Raw genomic sequence first — 17354 nt, 5'->3', positions numbered from 1 at the left:
ATACTGCTGCTGCACCGTTAAACGCTCCCACCAACTCTGATGCAAGTGGCCGACCATCTCCGTCGGCTGCAGATGTGCAGGCTAGAACAACAGGCATCCGTACATCAGGGAGTGACGAGTCGGTATCTGCCAGGACAGCTGAAATATTGCCAACTCTTCTGGCAATAAAGGATGCTGTTGTGAGCCATGCCACCCCATCAGCAAGCGTTGAAGTGGACGCCCCCGAGACGAACCTAAGCAAGGAAGATTCCCGCTCGTCTGACACTGATTCCAAGCGCGTGCGTGGTGGCACTCCTGTGTCCAGGACAGAAGCGGCTGAGGTAGCAATTCACAATGATATGCCATCTACAGGTGAGAGTCCTGGCACAACAGCTCCAGCTCCTGCCGATGCAGATACTGCTAAGGCGACTGTTTCGCGTGCTGGTCTTCCACCTAGGCGTCGTAGCCCCCACAAGCAACCAACAGACATACCCAACGCACCGGCTGTAGCTAGGAGCAGGAGAGACGAGTCTGGTTATGTTCCTGCGTCCACACTTTTCCCGCCACCTGCCAAAAGCAATGTGATGGAGAAACCGGAAGACCGGAGCACAACTGATGCAGGTGTCAAGTCGGGCACGAGTGACGCAGGTGAACGCCCGGAGCAGACTGCGCCTTTACCCGCAGTGGAAATCCCCAGCTTAAATCTGCGCACTTCCAGGCTCCCAGTCAATGTGGGTGTCCCCTACAACCCAAACAAGAAGATTGTCATGAAAGCTGCGGCTGATACCGCTGACAACACGCCTCGCCCTGCAAATAAGCCTGATCATTCTGTAGCGGCCGATTCAGATATGTTTGTCGATCTTTCACCCTTGGATTCTGCCCTGCAAGTCGTTCGTGGTCCGGCCAGTAGGCATGAGAGGCACCCAATGGCCTTCACCCCACCGAGCTTCAGCCTTGGCATCAGTCAAGATCAACCGATGGTGCAAGATCCTATGCCAGTTGCCTTTTCTTTCCCGGGAGGCATGCCTGCAATGATGGCGCAGCCAATGGTCGAGGGCAGGAAGGCTGTCAAGTTCGCAGAGCCGATAGTGCAAGGTACACTTATCATGTCCTTATGATTTTCTTGTATACATCTTTGTAGTTTGACTTTTGTCCCAATCATATTTTTTGGGGGTTCTCACTTGTGATGGCAACTGACATGTGATGACATGGCAACTGGATTTGATGCACCATGTCACCTAATTTTTTTTTGTTGTCATGCTGCATTTCACATTTGGGCAACCACGTGGCAACTGAAGTTGATTCAACATGTCAACTGTAGTTGCTGTCACACGGCAAATACAGTGCATCACACATGACAACTGGATTTGCCGCACCATGTCACCTGCATTTTTTGTTTCCATGCTGCATTTTTCCATATGGCAAGCACATGGCAAGTGGAGTTGACACAACATGGCAACTATAGTTGCTGTGACATGGCAACTACAGTCCAACTAGATGGCAACTACAGTGCAACTACATGGCAATTGTAGTTGCTATGACATGGCCACTGTAGTTGGACCACACATGGCAACTGCCCACTTTTTGTACCTACATCTCACATCATGCACCCTATCTTCTCACAATCCATCTGTTTTTGATTTCTAGGTATCCTAATCCACTTTTTTTATCCTTGCAGCCACCCCTGAGGAGATTTCACCGTCACTTGATGAAGCTTACCGCAGGATCGAGGAGGTAGCATTGCAGAGGAGGTCCTCACGAGGGCAAGGGCAATCAAGTTCCAACGTGCCTGCAGATACGGTATCTGAGGATACCATTAGGAGTGCCACCCCTGGTTCTGTGAGGCAGCAGAGGGTAGTTCACCCACCTCCCGCGGAAGACTACGAGCCCGAATTCAGGGCCACTAAGGAACAGACCCAGCTGTACGATATTGTCAAGCGGTTTGGAAATGCGAGGGCCAGCAGCAAGCACATGAAGAAGCTTAAAGCGTAAATGACCACACCTCATAATCTCTCATTTTGCTTTGCTCCATTTTTACCATTCATCTTCTTCGTACTTTCTATACACGATCCGCTTACGTTTTAGTTCTTTCTTTTTTTTACTTAGTAGGCATGATTCTTTCCTGTTATATCATTTTCATACATCTCATATTTGGACAGAACCAAGGTCATTCAATGCGAAGCGACGTACGTCGACCTGGGTGATCTTGCCGAGTCCGTGAGGCCAAACGGTAAAATGTCGAAGAATGTGGTTGCATGCGGGATCGGCTACATCAACAATCACACCGATGTGTGTGCCGACAAGATAATCATGCATTACAGTGTGACCTGCAAAATATGGGATGGTGACTTCCACCACAAAATCCTGAGGAAGAATTTTGCTCAACACGGTGAATTCAAGCTCACACTGAAGAAATATGTGAGTACTCCTTCCCTGTTTGCACTGTTTTTTCACATGGTATGGTTTTTTTCCATCATCTGCACTCTGTTTATGTGGCAGATGTTTTCATGTGGCAACAGCTGTCGTGCACACTGACTTTTTGATTTTTGCATCCGGTGCAAACTATGTGGCAACTTCATAGTAAAATACACGGCAAATTTTGTTCATACATGGACGGCAACTTTCTTTCAACTACCCCCACCCATAACCAAACATTCTACGTGATTCTAATTTTTTTGTCCCTCTGTTGTTCTTCATATGAACTCTGCTTCTCATTTCCTTCACTTTTTAAATGCAGGTCATGTTCCCCATGTTCCAGGAGCTTGCACCACATGACCCACATGACAAGTGTGGTCACCACTATGCGATCTGTCTTGATCTGAAGAACCAACGTTTTGAGGTGCTTGATTCAATCCGTTCGGAAGCTGATGCAGACCTTACTACGCATGCTGAATTCTTCATCAACAACCTCAAAGAGACATGGAACCGTCACTACGAACACTCAAAGGTCCAGATCAGGCATTTCCTGACTGAGTACATGGCGACTGCGAAGCAAGGGAACACGTAATTTCTTACCCCTCCCCTCCTTCATGTGCCATTTACATCAATCCAACCCCTCTTTTGTTGTCACATCTGAATTGAAGTCTATCTTTGCTATGTCTGTCCTTTTTGTGTGTTCATCTGATTCTTTTTCTTGTGCAGGACGGACTGTGGCTTTCACGCGTTGGAATACCTTGCAAAGTGGGAAGGTAGACTTGTCCCCGCTGTCACAGCTGCAACGGTCGTTGAGCTCCGGAAAATCTACACATGGAACTGGTTGACGAATGAAGATTTCAACAAGCGGTCCGGAGCACGCGAGTTCGTGGAGGAAGCTGTCAAGAAAGTCATCAAGAAGTACAAGTGATCACGTGGCGTTACACACCGGACGCATACCTTACATTATGTTGCCGAGGAATGTAAGGTACTATCTCTTTGTTCTTTGTTGAAAACTATGTTTGTGTGCTATGTTATGACTGCAACCCCGCGTAGCCTACTATGTAGTGGTGGTGTGTGAGCGACATTTGAATAGTCTCTGTAATATATGTGTGGACGTGAACCTTTTTAGGCGTTACAACATATATGTTTTTATTTTATCATTATTACTATGGTTTCATCATTTCTAGCACCGGTTTGCTGTTTCAAATGTGTCTACGATGTTTTAAAAAAGATGGCAAATGTAGTTCATCAGACATGGGTAGTGAAAGTCATCGTCGTTTTTCATTTTGGCTGTTTTGCTTCTTCTTTTTTATCGCTAACTGCACCGGCTAGCATGGGTATGTTGATCATGTAGCCAAAACCTTTGCTGCGGTTTATGCACGTTACGCTTTTTCCAACTTGTTTCCCGTATATTGCACACAACACACTATGTGTCACTAAACCACGTCAAATTGTCATGGAAATATATGCCATGCAGAGTCATTACAAATACCATGGCTTATTTTCAGTACAGCTAACATGGCATATACAGTACAAACAACATGGCAGATCCAGCATAATTAACATGGCAGATACAGTACAACTAACATGGCAGATCCAGTACAACTAACATGGCAGATCCAGTACAACTAGCATGGCATATTTAGTATATAATAGCATGGCATATTTAGTATAAAATAGCATGGCAGACTAACTACACATAACATGGCAGATTAACTACACATAACATGGCAGATTAAGTACCCATAACATGGCAACTGCATTTATCCATTCAATGAATTTTCCTTCCACTTTTGATGCCCCTCAAGAGTCATTATCCCAATTTTTTTTGAAAAAAATTCTCATCATCTAGGGTACAAAACAAAATTTCCACAAGGACCATATCACAGCGCCCCAATTTTTGCTTATGGATTACCCGCCCCTTTCTTCGTTTTCTTGTGTTGTGCTTGAATCTCCAATCCCGACTTGTACCTTATCTCTCTTGGACGACCCTTTGTGATGGAATGGGGTGGGTTCCTGACCTGGGTCTGTGTGCTTGCTGTTCCAGATCCTATCTCCGAGTTTTCAGATGATGGTCCCGTGGATGAAGGCACACTTGATGTGCGGGGGAACCGGTGTAAGGCTTCCTCAGCTTTCCTCTTCTTGATCTCATCAAGCTCTCTTTTCAGTGCCTTCTTGTGTTTTTCTGCGACTCTCGCTGTCTCATCACTCTTGCATGCTTCATCAATTAGCTCAGCATAGTTCTTTGTCAGCACAACATGCCTCACGGCTTCCATGGTTGCCTCAGGTCTCTCGTCAGGCACAGCCAGAACTGCGTTTGTTGTCTATGGCGCAAACGCGTCGTCGGCGTCCCAAGTCCATCACCGCCTTATGAAATGGCGGGGCATCTGTGTCACAGCGTTCATGTCCATTACTTAGTATGTGACAGCACACAATGCCGTCCCGTTCAAACTTACAGCATTGGCAGTAGTACTCGCCTTCGCCTATCGAGGCTTTGACGAAGTAGTTCCTTCCTTTGTCCGGGTCTTTAGGTTCTGAATCTGACATGCCCAAAATAGAACACACCTTGAACGTATGTTCGTCCACCTGGAAAGCCGTGAACATGCTGGCACGCTTTATTTCTTCCTGGAATCTACAATTTTCGTGTGTTTTCTGTTAAACTATCGTGCGCTCTTTTTTTGTACCACCTTATGTTGTCATGGAAATAGAAATACATTTTGTTTGAACATGGCAAACATAGTACATTGAACATGGCAAATATAGTACATTGAATATGGCAAATGCAGTACATTAGACATGGAAAATGCAGTACGCCAGACATGGCAACTGCAGTACATTTTTCAACTGGACATCGTCATTCCTACACCAACATTCCCCAATGGAAGCACATTGCATAAAGCATGGCAACTGCATTTTTATTAAACATGGCATCTACAGTTGATTAAACATGGCAATTGCATTTCAACAAACATGGCAGTTGCATTTTAGTAAACCTGGCAACTGCATTTCAGCATAAGTGTCGACAATATAACATTTTTCAGTTGACATTGGCATTTCCATACCAACATGCCCCAAGGGAAGCACAGTGCATTAAACATGGCAATTGCACTTCATTGAACATGGAAAATGCATCCGAGCAAGCATGGCAAACAGAATTTTCATTGAACATGGCAACTGCAGCTGATTAAGCATAGCAAACAGTATTTCATTAAACATGGCAACTGCATATCATGGCAACTGCATTGCACTCTATAAGGCACCTACTGACTTAGTGCTTTTTGTGCAAATAAGACGGTAATGCAACTGACTTACTTGTTAAAGATCTTGTTTGTGTATATCTTGCTCATTTGCCTATCCGACGGTAAATACGTTAGCAATCTCGGCTGCTTTAGCGCGGTGGTAGCTTCTTGCTGTAGCTCAGATCCCAGAATTTTTTGTTGCAAAGTTGTGTACTACTTGGCAAACTGTAGCAATGAGTTGCCAGGGCTCACGTACCGCTTCAAAACAGCATTGAACCCCTCGCTGCGCTGCGTAGTCTGCAGAAAGGGGAAGAAGCACTGCATGAAGTAGGCCGGCACCCAGTACATTCGCTTCTCCCACAGGCTAACAAGAGTCTCATTGTCTTGGACTTGATGTGTTTCAGTCATGGCCATCCAACTCCTTTCAAACTCCTCCACCGTCAAGCTGTGGTCCACGCACAGCTCGAACGCCTTGTGCATCTCTGGACGGTCAGCAAAGAACGGTCCTAGTGTCTCCTCAGCCTTCTTTATAATGTGCCACCTGCAGTGCCTGTGCACTGCCAACGGAAAGACCTCCTCTATGCCCGCACGCATGCTGAAATCTTGGTCTGTTATTATGTTCATCGGAGCAAGTCCATCCATGCACTCCAAGAAGGTCTTGAACAGCCAAACGTACCCATCCGTGTCTTTGTTCCGAACGAGCCCGTAGCCGAACTGCAATGACTGATTGTGGTTATTTATTCCTATGAACGGAGCGCATGGCATCTTGTACATATTGGTGAGGTACGTCACGTCGAATGAAATGCAATCTCGGAAATGTTTGTAGGCTCTCCTTGCAGCACCATCCACCCAATACATGTTCCTGACACGGTCCTCATCGTCCAACCTTATCCTATAGAAGAAATCTGGATCTTCCTTCGCTTTCTCATCGAAGTAGGCCATTGTGGCCTCTATGTCAGCCAACTTGCTCTCTCTATGGTATTTGGCTTGTAGGTTTGTGACGTCAGCTGGTATGTACGGCATGCTACTCAGAGTCCCCTTTTTGCTGTGGATGAGCGATAGTATCTGGACCATTCTTGATGGACCGACGTTACAATCATGTAGCAGCTTTACGAATTGCCTTTCGACGGGGGTGAACCCTCTATGGGCGGTCAGAAATTTTACCAGGTCGAACTTCTTTATGAGTTTGTGGTTGTGCTCGTCAAAATATTCAGTGACCACCCACTGTGTACCATCTACGTTTAGCTTACACCGGACAGGGCATTCAGCCTTCAGAATGATACCTCTCTTTCATTCCGGAACGACAGGCGCAACACCTTTCCCCTTGTTGTTCCTCCGTGCCTTGTGGCACCTCATCTCACCTCTGCTGTACTCGTTAGTTTTCTTAATTTTCCTATGGTATTCGGTGTTGACCGCAAATCCATGGAACTTTGCATATGTCTGGTAGAATTCCTTTGCTTCTTCGAACGATTCAAATCTCTGCCCAACGTACGGTGGCTGAGGTACCACGATCTCTGATTGCCCACCATCTTCATCCCCTTGTGCGTCGTCGTCAGTTTCATCATTCACTTCAGTATCGGCGGCAGTTCCATCTACTTGAGTGTTGCCAGTGCTTGTGTTCAAAGGGGTGCTTGTCGGCATTGCTGGAATGATTACCATTTCCGACTCTGACTCGAAATTGTTTGCGGCATGATTGTCTGCTGGCTGGTGCAATGCGTCTTCCGTGCGCTCAGAGCTCCCCGCAGTAGATGTCCCCGCGCCGCTGTTCATTGTAGTTGTAGGCCCTGTAATAGAAAAAACAGGTATGAGAGTAAGATTTTTGTTTGAATAACATGTTTATCGCAACGGATCACATCAAGTTCGAGTGATTTGGCATGACATCATTTCAAACAGCAAGCCGTGAGTCTGTGCGTGGACATCTATGGCAACTGTAGCTGTCCAGTCATGGCAGCTACGCTTCAACAAACATGGTAACTATTGTTTGCCAATGCACAACAACAAGCTCCTTTATTTTAGTACGAAAACTTGGGTTCTATATGAATGGCAGCTGCAGTCCTGCATACATGGCAAACACTGCTACCAACATATGGCAACCACTATGTTCTAGCAACAAAACTACTGCATTATAAGATTGATCTCACTAGGCGAAATGCGTTCAACCATTAGTGATGCACACATGCTTTTAGCAGTTGGCAATTTTTCAAAGACAATACATGACTCATTTACACGCAACCACTTGTCAGCGTTTTATGCTTGGTTTTTGTCCACCATCACTGCTTCAATTCTTTTTTTCGGCACGTGCGTTTTTTTTGCCAGAAAAACAAATGTAGTGCTGTTTTGTGGTTCAGTTTTTTTCCTTACCTTGTTGTGCTGCATGTGACCATCTTGTGTGGTCTGTGACACCAAAATGACGTGCTCCACCTGCAATTTGTGAAGCTTGCCACGAGACGTTTGCCGGGTTACCACCACCGTAATAACCTGTAAGCATAGTAGTGGTTGGTCAATTCATGGCAAATGCAGTTTGTGCTAGCACGGCAACTGCAGTTGCCCCTGACGTGGCAACTGCAGTTTTCCTGGCATGGCAACTGTAGTTGCACCGGTATGGACATTGCAGTTGTTCCTTCATGGCAACTGCAGTTGTTCCTCCATGGCAACTGCAGCTGTCCAGGGATGGCAACAACAGTTGTCCAGGGATGACAACTGCAGTTTTTTACACATGGCAATTGTAGATGTCCAGTCATGGCAATTGCAGTTGTCAACTATGCTCCTTCTGCTAAGTGCGCATCCGCAACTTCACCTTTTTATGGACTCACCTATGTATGATGCCGATGACAGATACATGGGTGCTGCCTGATGCCACGTGCTGCATGAAGGCTCTGCATTTTCACCCGTGATAACTCGTGAGTCCTTTTGCCATTTTTTTGCATGTTCATTTTTCATGTCCACACCAGTATGTGCTCTTTTTTCGTTTGCGTTACCTTGATTAGCCATATTAGCTAGTTGAAGTTGGCTGCCCGTACATTTGTTAGTGTTAGCGCCTTGCGACTGAACTTGCCACGGGGGCCCCCTAAGAGTGTTTTGGTCATAAGAACCTGCAAAAAAATGACAGTGTACGACATAAGTAGAATGTCATCTTCATCGTTGCGGAGATGGCAACTGTTCTCTTCTTTTGTTATCGCGCATCATACCAACGCCTGCATACTGTTCTAGTAGTGGCAGTAACGGCCCTGCAGAGATGAGTTGACTGTACTCTGATGCATCCCAAGGGGGCGTTTCTGGCCTTTGAGAACCCCAAGTATCAGCGCCATCTTCGTGATTCATTCTTTCGTGTCTCGCTTCTTTCCTATGTGTTCTCAATCGCTGCACGAACAAGAACGCATCAACAATCCACAAGAATTGTATTCTTCCGCTGCTTGCACATAGAATATAGGGATGGCAAGCAACATGTCAAATAGGTGGCAGTTACTGACAACGAAAGGTGGCAACTGTCGTTATACACAAGTGGCAATTAATTTTTCCCACCCCCTTCATTCCAAAATTGTCCTTCCTCTCCTTTTTTTAGGGATTCCTACTCATCCATTTCATACCCAACTACTTGCGTCAATCAAACTAGGAACTTAAGTTAATCTCAAACGTAGTACATGGCAGATCTGGTGTATTCTGCCTGGCAATTGCGAATATACACTGAACCATGCAGTGTTCTACCCCTATAGCATGGACCTAGTACAAGATCGGGAGATTTTCAGCCTTAAGGATGAGAAGGATGAGATCGGGAGATTTCACCTGGTTTTAGCTGATCGTCTCTAGAGGGCTGGGTTGGAGTGGGGGGGCGGGGGTGGGGAGGGTTGGGGTGTGGTTTGCGGTGGGAGTGCCCTATGGATCTGCCCTGGTTGCCATGGCAACCAGAGATGGCCGGCGATGGAGGTCGGGGTTCGAGAGGTGGGGGTCGATGGCGGCAGACGAGAGAGGGGATGGATCGGAGGCCGGGAACGGCTGGGTCGTGCGGGCAGCGGGTCGTCTGGCCCAGACGGGGCAGTGCGGGCGGGGTTGCCACACACCGAACGTGCGGGCTGTGCAATTGCGCGCCCGGACGCGGTCGTGCGGGCGGGTTCCTGTTCACGCCACACGAGGCGTGTGGGCGGGTTCGCATCCATGCCACATGTGTGGCAGTTATCGCGACCCATGAATTAAGAATATTTGTATATAGTTATTAAAAAATATAAATAAAATGATAGTTATGAATTATTTTATATGTTTCATAAAAAATAATATGTCAATAATTTTAAAAATTACTTGAACATTTTTCTAAATAAGTAAATTTTTATGTATAATATTTATATATACGAAGTTTGAAATTTACTTTTATTATTATCATATAATTTACATACTTTTTATAAATTGTAAAAACATTAAAGACAGCTAAGATGTGCAACATGGGCCGCACAGACGGCAGACCATTTAAACCACACAGGCGTGTTACCTTATAATATATCGTGTCATTATCATTTGTGGACGAAAAAACATGGACGTCGATAACTGCCACATGTGTGGCAGGAAAGAAGTCGCACCACACGTCTCTAATGCAAATAAATTGCCACGTCATTGCATGCATGCATGCGAGAATCTTTTTGGATTTATAGTTTTTAAAATGTTTTATCTATTAAATGAAAAATCCTATTGAAGATCCGTTTTCACCATTAAATCCCTCGCGACGAAATCTTTAAAACTAGATCTCATATCGATATATTTCGACGAATTTTTTTTGGTTAAAAGTTGCCATGTCTATTGCACATGAATTGCCATGATATTTACACTGAAGTTGCCATGATATGTTTCAACTATTTTCTTTTACATTTAAAAGTAGTTTTAACATATTATAAAACGGAGAATTAAGAAACTAGACTTGCCATGCACCATAAACTAAAATTGCCATGATACATGCACTTAAAATTGCCATGGTTCAATAAAAAAATATTTTCATGGTCAAAGTACTGGAATTGCCATCGTCAAAAAATTAAAATTGCCATGATCTACAAACTAAAATTGCCACATGGCAACTTTAGTTTAAGCACTATGACAACTATAGTGTAAACATCATGGCAACTTCTGGGCAAAAAAAAATTTCGTCGAAACATACCAACATGGGGTCTAGTTTTGAAGATCTCGTCGAGACGGATTTAATGGTAAAAACGGATTTTTAGTTCGCTTTTTTATTTAGGAGATAAAATATTTTTAAGCCGGAAACCAAAAAGATTTCTGCTGATGTCATCTATTCATACGTGGCAAAATGAGTAGTGGTGAAGGCGTGTGGGTGATCTGCAAACACCCACACGTGTGGGCGTTGGTTTTTCCGAAAAACATTAGTGGTCTTGTGGTTATGTTGCAAGTTCAGTTCTTGGCGGCCCCAATTTTTATTGTTGATTTTTCTTAATTCTGATATGTGGGGCCCACTGGTCATAGAGACATATATAAAGTAAGCCATCTGTTGGAAGAGGGCCCCAACGCCACGTGCATGCTAATTAAAATACAATGCGATGTCAGCGCATTATACGGCTACTAATGAGATTATCACCTTATTTGCACCCTCATGTCAAGTTCTAGAACTAGTTCGGTGTGTTTTTCAAGTTCATGAACTGAAGTAAACACCGGTGACAAGTTTAAGCACCACCGGTGATATTACCTCTTTTTTTTTTCTTTGCTACAAGTGTAGACCAGTTTTCTTGTGCAACTAACGCATTTTGCATAATGTTTTTCTTACTGTGTTGTAGTAACATCTTATATCATTGGGGCGGAGGTAGTAATAAAGAGGAAGAACTAAGAGCAACTTCAACGGTGTGACCTATTTCGTCCGCCGCCGTCCGTTAGAAAAGGCGGCCCAACGCGCTGACCCAAACGGACGCGCGTTCGCTTTTTGTCCGGGCGACCCATTCCCGACCCATTTTTTAGCCGGATTTGTGTCGGCGCGGACAACGCGACGGACGCGCGCACGCTCGCCCTCTCCTCCCCCCGGGTTTGCTGGTCTGTGTCACATTGCCCTCCCCCATCCAACAGCAACCCTCGCCCTCCTCCTTCGTCGTCGACGTCGCCGCCCATTTTTGCCGGCGACTCTGCCAGTTGTCGGGGCCTCTACATCCGCCCAGCTACGCCGCCCACTCCCACGTCGCTCGCCACCGCCGTCTTGCCGCCGGGGAGCCGACTGCTTCCCACCCCCGCGCCCCCACCACACAGCCGCCCCCGACCAAGAAGCCGCCTCGCCGCCCGGCCAGATCCTCACCAGCACTCTCGTCAGACACCGGCAGGACAGCTAGCTGGTTCGTGCGCACCGCGACTCCCTTCACCGGTCGTCTCCTTCGCCGACGCCCGCAAGTTGTTCGACAGTTTGCCAAGGTACAAAATGGACTCCACCGACGAGTTCTTTTTTCACAATTTTCTTTGCATAATATGATCGTAGAAGACGAGCGCCCGGAATGTCTGTATGATCAAGGGTTTCAGTTTCTGGGTGAGAATGTTGTGCCTGAGCATGGAGTAGCGGCAATGTTTGAACAGATCATCCAATTTCATCAACACATGCGTGATTGAAAACTCGCGTGCAACTGCAAAATGATTTGGTTGAGTATATGTGGGCTCATGTTGGCAACCAATAGATGTATCTTCTTTTATTCATTTGCAAAACTATGTGAGAGCTATGTAAGACCTTTTTATTTACATTTGGCTTGTAATAAACTATGCTATTTTATTCGGTCCAAAACAATTTTATTTTAAACTATGCAATCATGCAAAAAAATAGGAGGGGGGGGGGGGGGGCAGGCAGCCACGCCGGCACATATGGGTCGGCGCGTTGGGAGCCCTGCCGACCCATATCTAAACAGGGCGGATGCCGGGCGGGCGGCCGACCCAAACGGATAAAAAATGGACGAAATCGCCGTCCGTTTGGGTCGCCCCATTGAAGTTGCTCTAACGTGTTCGGATTTTGTAACGTTTTCAGAATCATGCGTTCCGAAGGGGCCCTTATTCTACTTCTTGAAAAATAAGTACGAGTATATGCCACTAATATGCTCATCCAGCATCGGATCAGGCAAATTATTTCTATGCTAACAACAAAACCATAGCAATTATTGGAGGATATGAAAAACCTAATTATAGTCGGCCAAATAAGGAACAAAACAAGCACTCGATTCCGATGATGATCTCATCCATTGTTGCAAATTTCTCCAACCAATGGAGCGCCGAGCACCACAACGTCACCACGCCCGAGCTGCGCCGGAGCAACCAATGGATGCACAAACTGCGCCGGAGTTGCCACCAGTCCACCAGGGACGGACCACTGCATGTACCTCACCGCACTTACTGCACGTTATTCAACATAAACACTTGTTCCTGAATATTGACTTTATTCATACTGACGTTATTCAACATAAACACTTATTACTGAATATTGACTTTATTCAAACTGAACATTATTCATACTGAATATTGACTTTATTCAACAAAAGCACTTGCTGCACCACCTTCTCACAAATGAGCACTTGCAACAAGGCACATGGACACGGGTAGTCATGCTTATTTTGATTATAAATGAGCTGTTCCAACAAATATATATATATATATATATGTAGCCAATTAGGCTACAACACAAGCTCGGGTTCAGCAGAAAAGCAATGGCGCTGACGACTACCAACGGATTTTGGAGTTCGGGAACTCCTTCCTAGAGGATAGATCATGGCGATGCCATGAATGACTTATTGATTTATGAAGACTTGGACCTTACGAGCTGAACTGAATCACAGCCCGAGAAGCCTTCGAGGATGCCTCTGTGATCTTCTTCTTCAATGAATCCTTCTGCACGCTGGTTTGAGGATAGCTTGAAGGACGAGCGTCAGCATGGGGAAACTTGTCAGTGCAAAGTGTGCACATCTTCCTGTCGTGCAGAGACACCTTCTTGATGTTCACCGCAGCTTGCATGACACGACTGACGTATCCCATGAAATTGTCATCGGACTGGAAACCGTAGATAGTTAGAGTCGCCAGATTCTTGTGCTTAAAATTTGGATTAGATGGTTCCCACTTCACATCTGTTTTCGTTGAGTAACTATTTTGTGACTCCTGTCGGCACTTATGATCCCATACTGTGATGGAAAGGTCCTCTACAGACGGTGCAGCTTCAAGAAGGAACATTGTCCAAGAGATATCACATTCTTCAGGAAGATTATCCAGATTAATAAACCGTAACTTAGCAAGCACAGGAGCAAGCGCTTTGGGGCATTCTGGTTGAATCCAAATCTGGGAGATAAAATAATAAATTAATAATGAGTGCAAACTGTGCATAAATTGCATCCTCAAGTGATGAATAATTTACTACAATGAGAATGGGATAGAGATTATCGGAGCGAGTACCTTTTCACTTCGAAATTCCAGAGACAGATTACTAACAGAAGGGACAGTAGCAAGCAGCTGGCTTAGCTTGAGGGTCTTCTGAGAAAGACATGCATCACCAAGACTGAGGTTTGAAAGCTGAGGGAGAACACCAAGAACCAATGGATTTTCATCATAGGGCCAATTATTGTAGGCCATCCGTTTGAGCTTTGGTAGGCGATTGAGCTCCACTGTTTTGAATTTTCCATAGGAGATAACAAGCTCGACGAGTCGAGCATGTTCTATATGTAGAACCGAACGGATCCCCGCGTCACACATTAAGAAAGATAGTGACTCCAGCACCTTGCAATAGCTTAGGATGTTGGGTAGGTCTGATTTACCAAATCTCATATTCCGTAAATGCAGCCGTGTGAGACCAGCAAATGCATCTGGACAATCACGAACAAAATTATTGAACTGCTTAGCAAAGAGCACGCGATAGGCATCAGAGCAAAGATGGAGATCCCTTGGCGACAAGATCTCAAACTCGGCTGCATCCAATTTCTGCGTCACCATGGCTGCGCCAACAGATTTGCCGATGGAGAGACAGCAAGAAGGGCTCAGGAAAAATTTGAGCTTCAGCTTGCGAATGGTGATCTGCGGAGACCTCGTACTAAGGATCTTGTCTGTCACATCAGCGACGACACCATTCATTTGAACTAGATCATTAGAGCTGAGATCAATGACGATCTGTGAGAGCATACTGGGCAGCTTCTGCATTTTCCTCGAAAGTATGCAAGTTTTTACTGCATCAAGCGTACCCACCCTCTCCAGAATGTTGAGCAGCAGGTCAGCAGGCAGCTCGCTTAGCCTGTCCCCATTAAAAGCTTGTACTTCAGCAGGCAGCTCGCTTAGGGAGGCCCCGGTACTAGCTTCTCTTTTCGACTGCATTTTGCCAGATGGAAAAACTAGTCATCGATGATGGATCGATAAATTGACTTTCATCAAATGAAAAATTATAATACTCCCTCCAATCCATATTACTTGTCGCTCAAATGGATATTAGTGCTACTAATATCCATTTGAGCGACAAGTAATATGGATCGGAGGGAGTAATAATAACAAAACATAAGCAACGACTTACATCACGTCGGCCGCAGCGACCCCTATTAAGCTCCATGGCGATGCAATAAGCAAAGTAAGTATTGAAACGATGATCTGGAAACAATAGTCAACGCCCAGCCTGAACTTGTTATAGACTCCTCCAATCCTACTAGTAAAAGAACTCTCATCCCACTCCCTACTCCCAAGACAGAGACGGAGGAGGTTTCTGAATCTTCTTCAAGCCGGTACAGAATCCGTAAACCGACGGATTTACTATTATCTCATGAGAGGCAGACATATAAAAACAACTCCTTTTTCTAATACAAATCGAAATTGATCCGTTTCTTCTTCGAATTCCGAAGACAGAACGAAATTGGCACCTTTCTCTTGCTTCTCCCAATCCGATTGTAGAAAGAATTTGACCTTCCTTCATCATCTAGAACGTAGCATCTGGAGCCGAACTGGTTTAGGCGACAAGGCCGGTAGCCGCCGCCGGGAGATGGTTTGGGTGGGGAGGGGAAAGTGTTAGGGCAGAGGATGCCATGTGTGTATCTGTCCTGTGGTGGACCTGTTGAGATTTGGGCTCGGGCTAATCTACACTTGAGCCCATAGGCCCATTTGAACACAGGGTTAGGAAGAGAACTCAGATGCGGCCCACTACCCGCTCAAAAAAAATGCGGCTCACTAAATATAACCTGCCTGGATTTAATAATTTGGTAAAATCTATATCTATACCTTCCCCTAAAAAATAATCTATATCTATCATACCTCTTGTTGAGGCCGGTTCAAGTGGCCGAGCTCATTGACGCCACATCGGCTATGTGGGATAGGCACCATGTGCAACAAGTGTTCATGCCAATGGATGTGCCAATTATCTTGGGAATACCTTTATGTACCAGGGACACTGAGGACTTTTGGGCTTGGAACTTTGAGAGGAGCGGTGTTTTCTCTTAAGATCCGCTTATAAAATGCTCCTTTCCATAAAACAAGAAAGTAGGCGTGGTTAAAAGGTACCGCCGCATCTTCAAGCACAAATAATGAGGAGAAGTCGTGGAAGATGCTTTGGAAAATTCAAGTGCCTGCCAATATCAGGATGTTTCTGTGGCGATTGTCCAAGCATGCAATCCCAAGTGAAGATGCCAGAGCTCACCGACATATGTCAAATTCTAGTTCTTGCGGGTTATGTGGCAGCCAGAATTCATGGAGGCATTCGCTTCTGGAGTGTACGGTAGCCAGGTGCACATGGGCTCTAGTGGATGACAATCTAGCGCAACACCTTGTGTCCACTACGGAGCCTCAAGCGAAGCATTGGCTATTCTCATTAATTGATGGCCTAACACATACGTAGTTCATCAGAGTAGCTATCACGTAATGGGCGATATGGTCGTCTGGGAGAAAAGCTATTCATGAGGGCATTTTTCAAAGTCCACAATCTACAAATGGTTTCATCGATAGATACATATCAAAATTGGAGATCATGAGAGAGACGAAGACGGCACAAACTCCTAACCCAAATGTTGTACCAAGGGGCGAGACAAGGCAGAAGGCACCGCCAGCGGGATTTGCCAAGGTGCATGTAGATGCAGGCGTGTCCACGCCATCAAGAGGAGGCACAGCGGCAGCGGTCGCTCGCGATGATCAGGGGAACTGCTTGGGAAGCTTCAACACTCGTAATTCATGGTGTCCATGAACCTGCAACACTAGAAGCAGTAGCATGTAAGTAGGCCCTTTCCTTAGCCGAAGACCTACTCTTGCATAGCTTTGTAATTGCATCAGATTCCAAGCAAGTAGTATGAGATATCCTCAAGGGAAATCAAGGGAGATATGGTGCCATCATTAAGGAGATTCAGCAGCGATCATCTATGTTTAATTGTAATTTTATTTTTGAGAGTCGTGAGTCAAACAAAGAAGCTCATAGTCCAGCCAAGTTTTCGCATTCATTAGGTCAGGGGCGCCATGTGTGGCTAGGGCAACCCCATGACCCGAGATGTGTTTCACTCACTGTGGCATTTGATCAATAAAACTTGGTTTACCCCCTAAAAAATCTATATTTATACCTCACGCTGCAGGTGGAAGTGGGGTCTAGTGGGACTAGCTATTCCATCCCACTTAAATTGCTATAATGGGCTCCCATTGGACAGAAAAAAATTAAGTGGGCTAGCTTCATTAGCCCATTGGGAACCCACTTAATCCATTGCCCTTTCACTCTCGTGGACAGAGGAACAGAGGAAGCACCGCCAGGCAGGCACACACCCATCGCCGTCG

The 17354-nt window shown here is 45.5% G+C and overlaps 1 protein-coding gene across 1 annotated transcript; it reads right to left on the bottom strand.

Annotated features, from left to right (window-relative positions):
• Positions 1–13007: 13007 nt before the first annotated feature.
• On the bottom strand, positions 13008–15647 carry LOC123139903 (uncharacterized). The gene is made up of 3 exons (XM_044559613.1): positions 15130–15647; positions 14028–14930; positions 13008–13913 (listed from the first exon to the last, which is right to left on the bottom strand). The coding sequence occupies exons 1-3, from the start codon at positions 15163–15165 to the stop codon at positions 13398–13400; spliced, it is 1455 nt and encodes a 484-aa protein (XP_044415548.1). The 5' UTR covers positions 15166–15647; the 3' UTR covers positions 13008–13397.
• Between the last annotated feature and the right edge of the window lie 1707 nt (positions 15648–17354).

Source organism: Triticum aestivum, chromosome 6B (genome assembly GCF_018294505.1).
Source record: "Triticum aestivum cultivar Chinese Spring chromosome 6B, IWGSC CS RefSeq v2.1, whole genome shotgun sequence".
Lineage (NCBI taxonomy): Eukaryota > Viridiplantae > Streptophyta > Magnoliopsida > Poales > Poaceae > Triticum > Triticum aestivum.
This window is presented reverse-complemented; position numbering and strand designations above follow the sequence as displayed.

Excerpts from the sequence above, each read along its gene's own strand:
- LOC123139903 (XM_044559613.1), bottom strand. The coding sequence starts at position 15,165 with ATGGAGCTTAATAGGGGTCGCTGCGGCCGACGTGAT. Across the intron at positions 14,931-15,129 it reads GTCGCTGCGGCCGACGTGAT|TCGAAAAGAGAAGCTAGTAC; the intron begins GTAAGTCGTTGC and ends GGCAAAATGCAG. Across the intron at positions 13,914-14,027 it reads TGGAATTTCGAAGTGAAAAG|ATTTGGATTCAACCAGAATG; the intron begins GTACTCGCTCCG and ends TTTATCTCCCAG.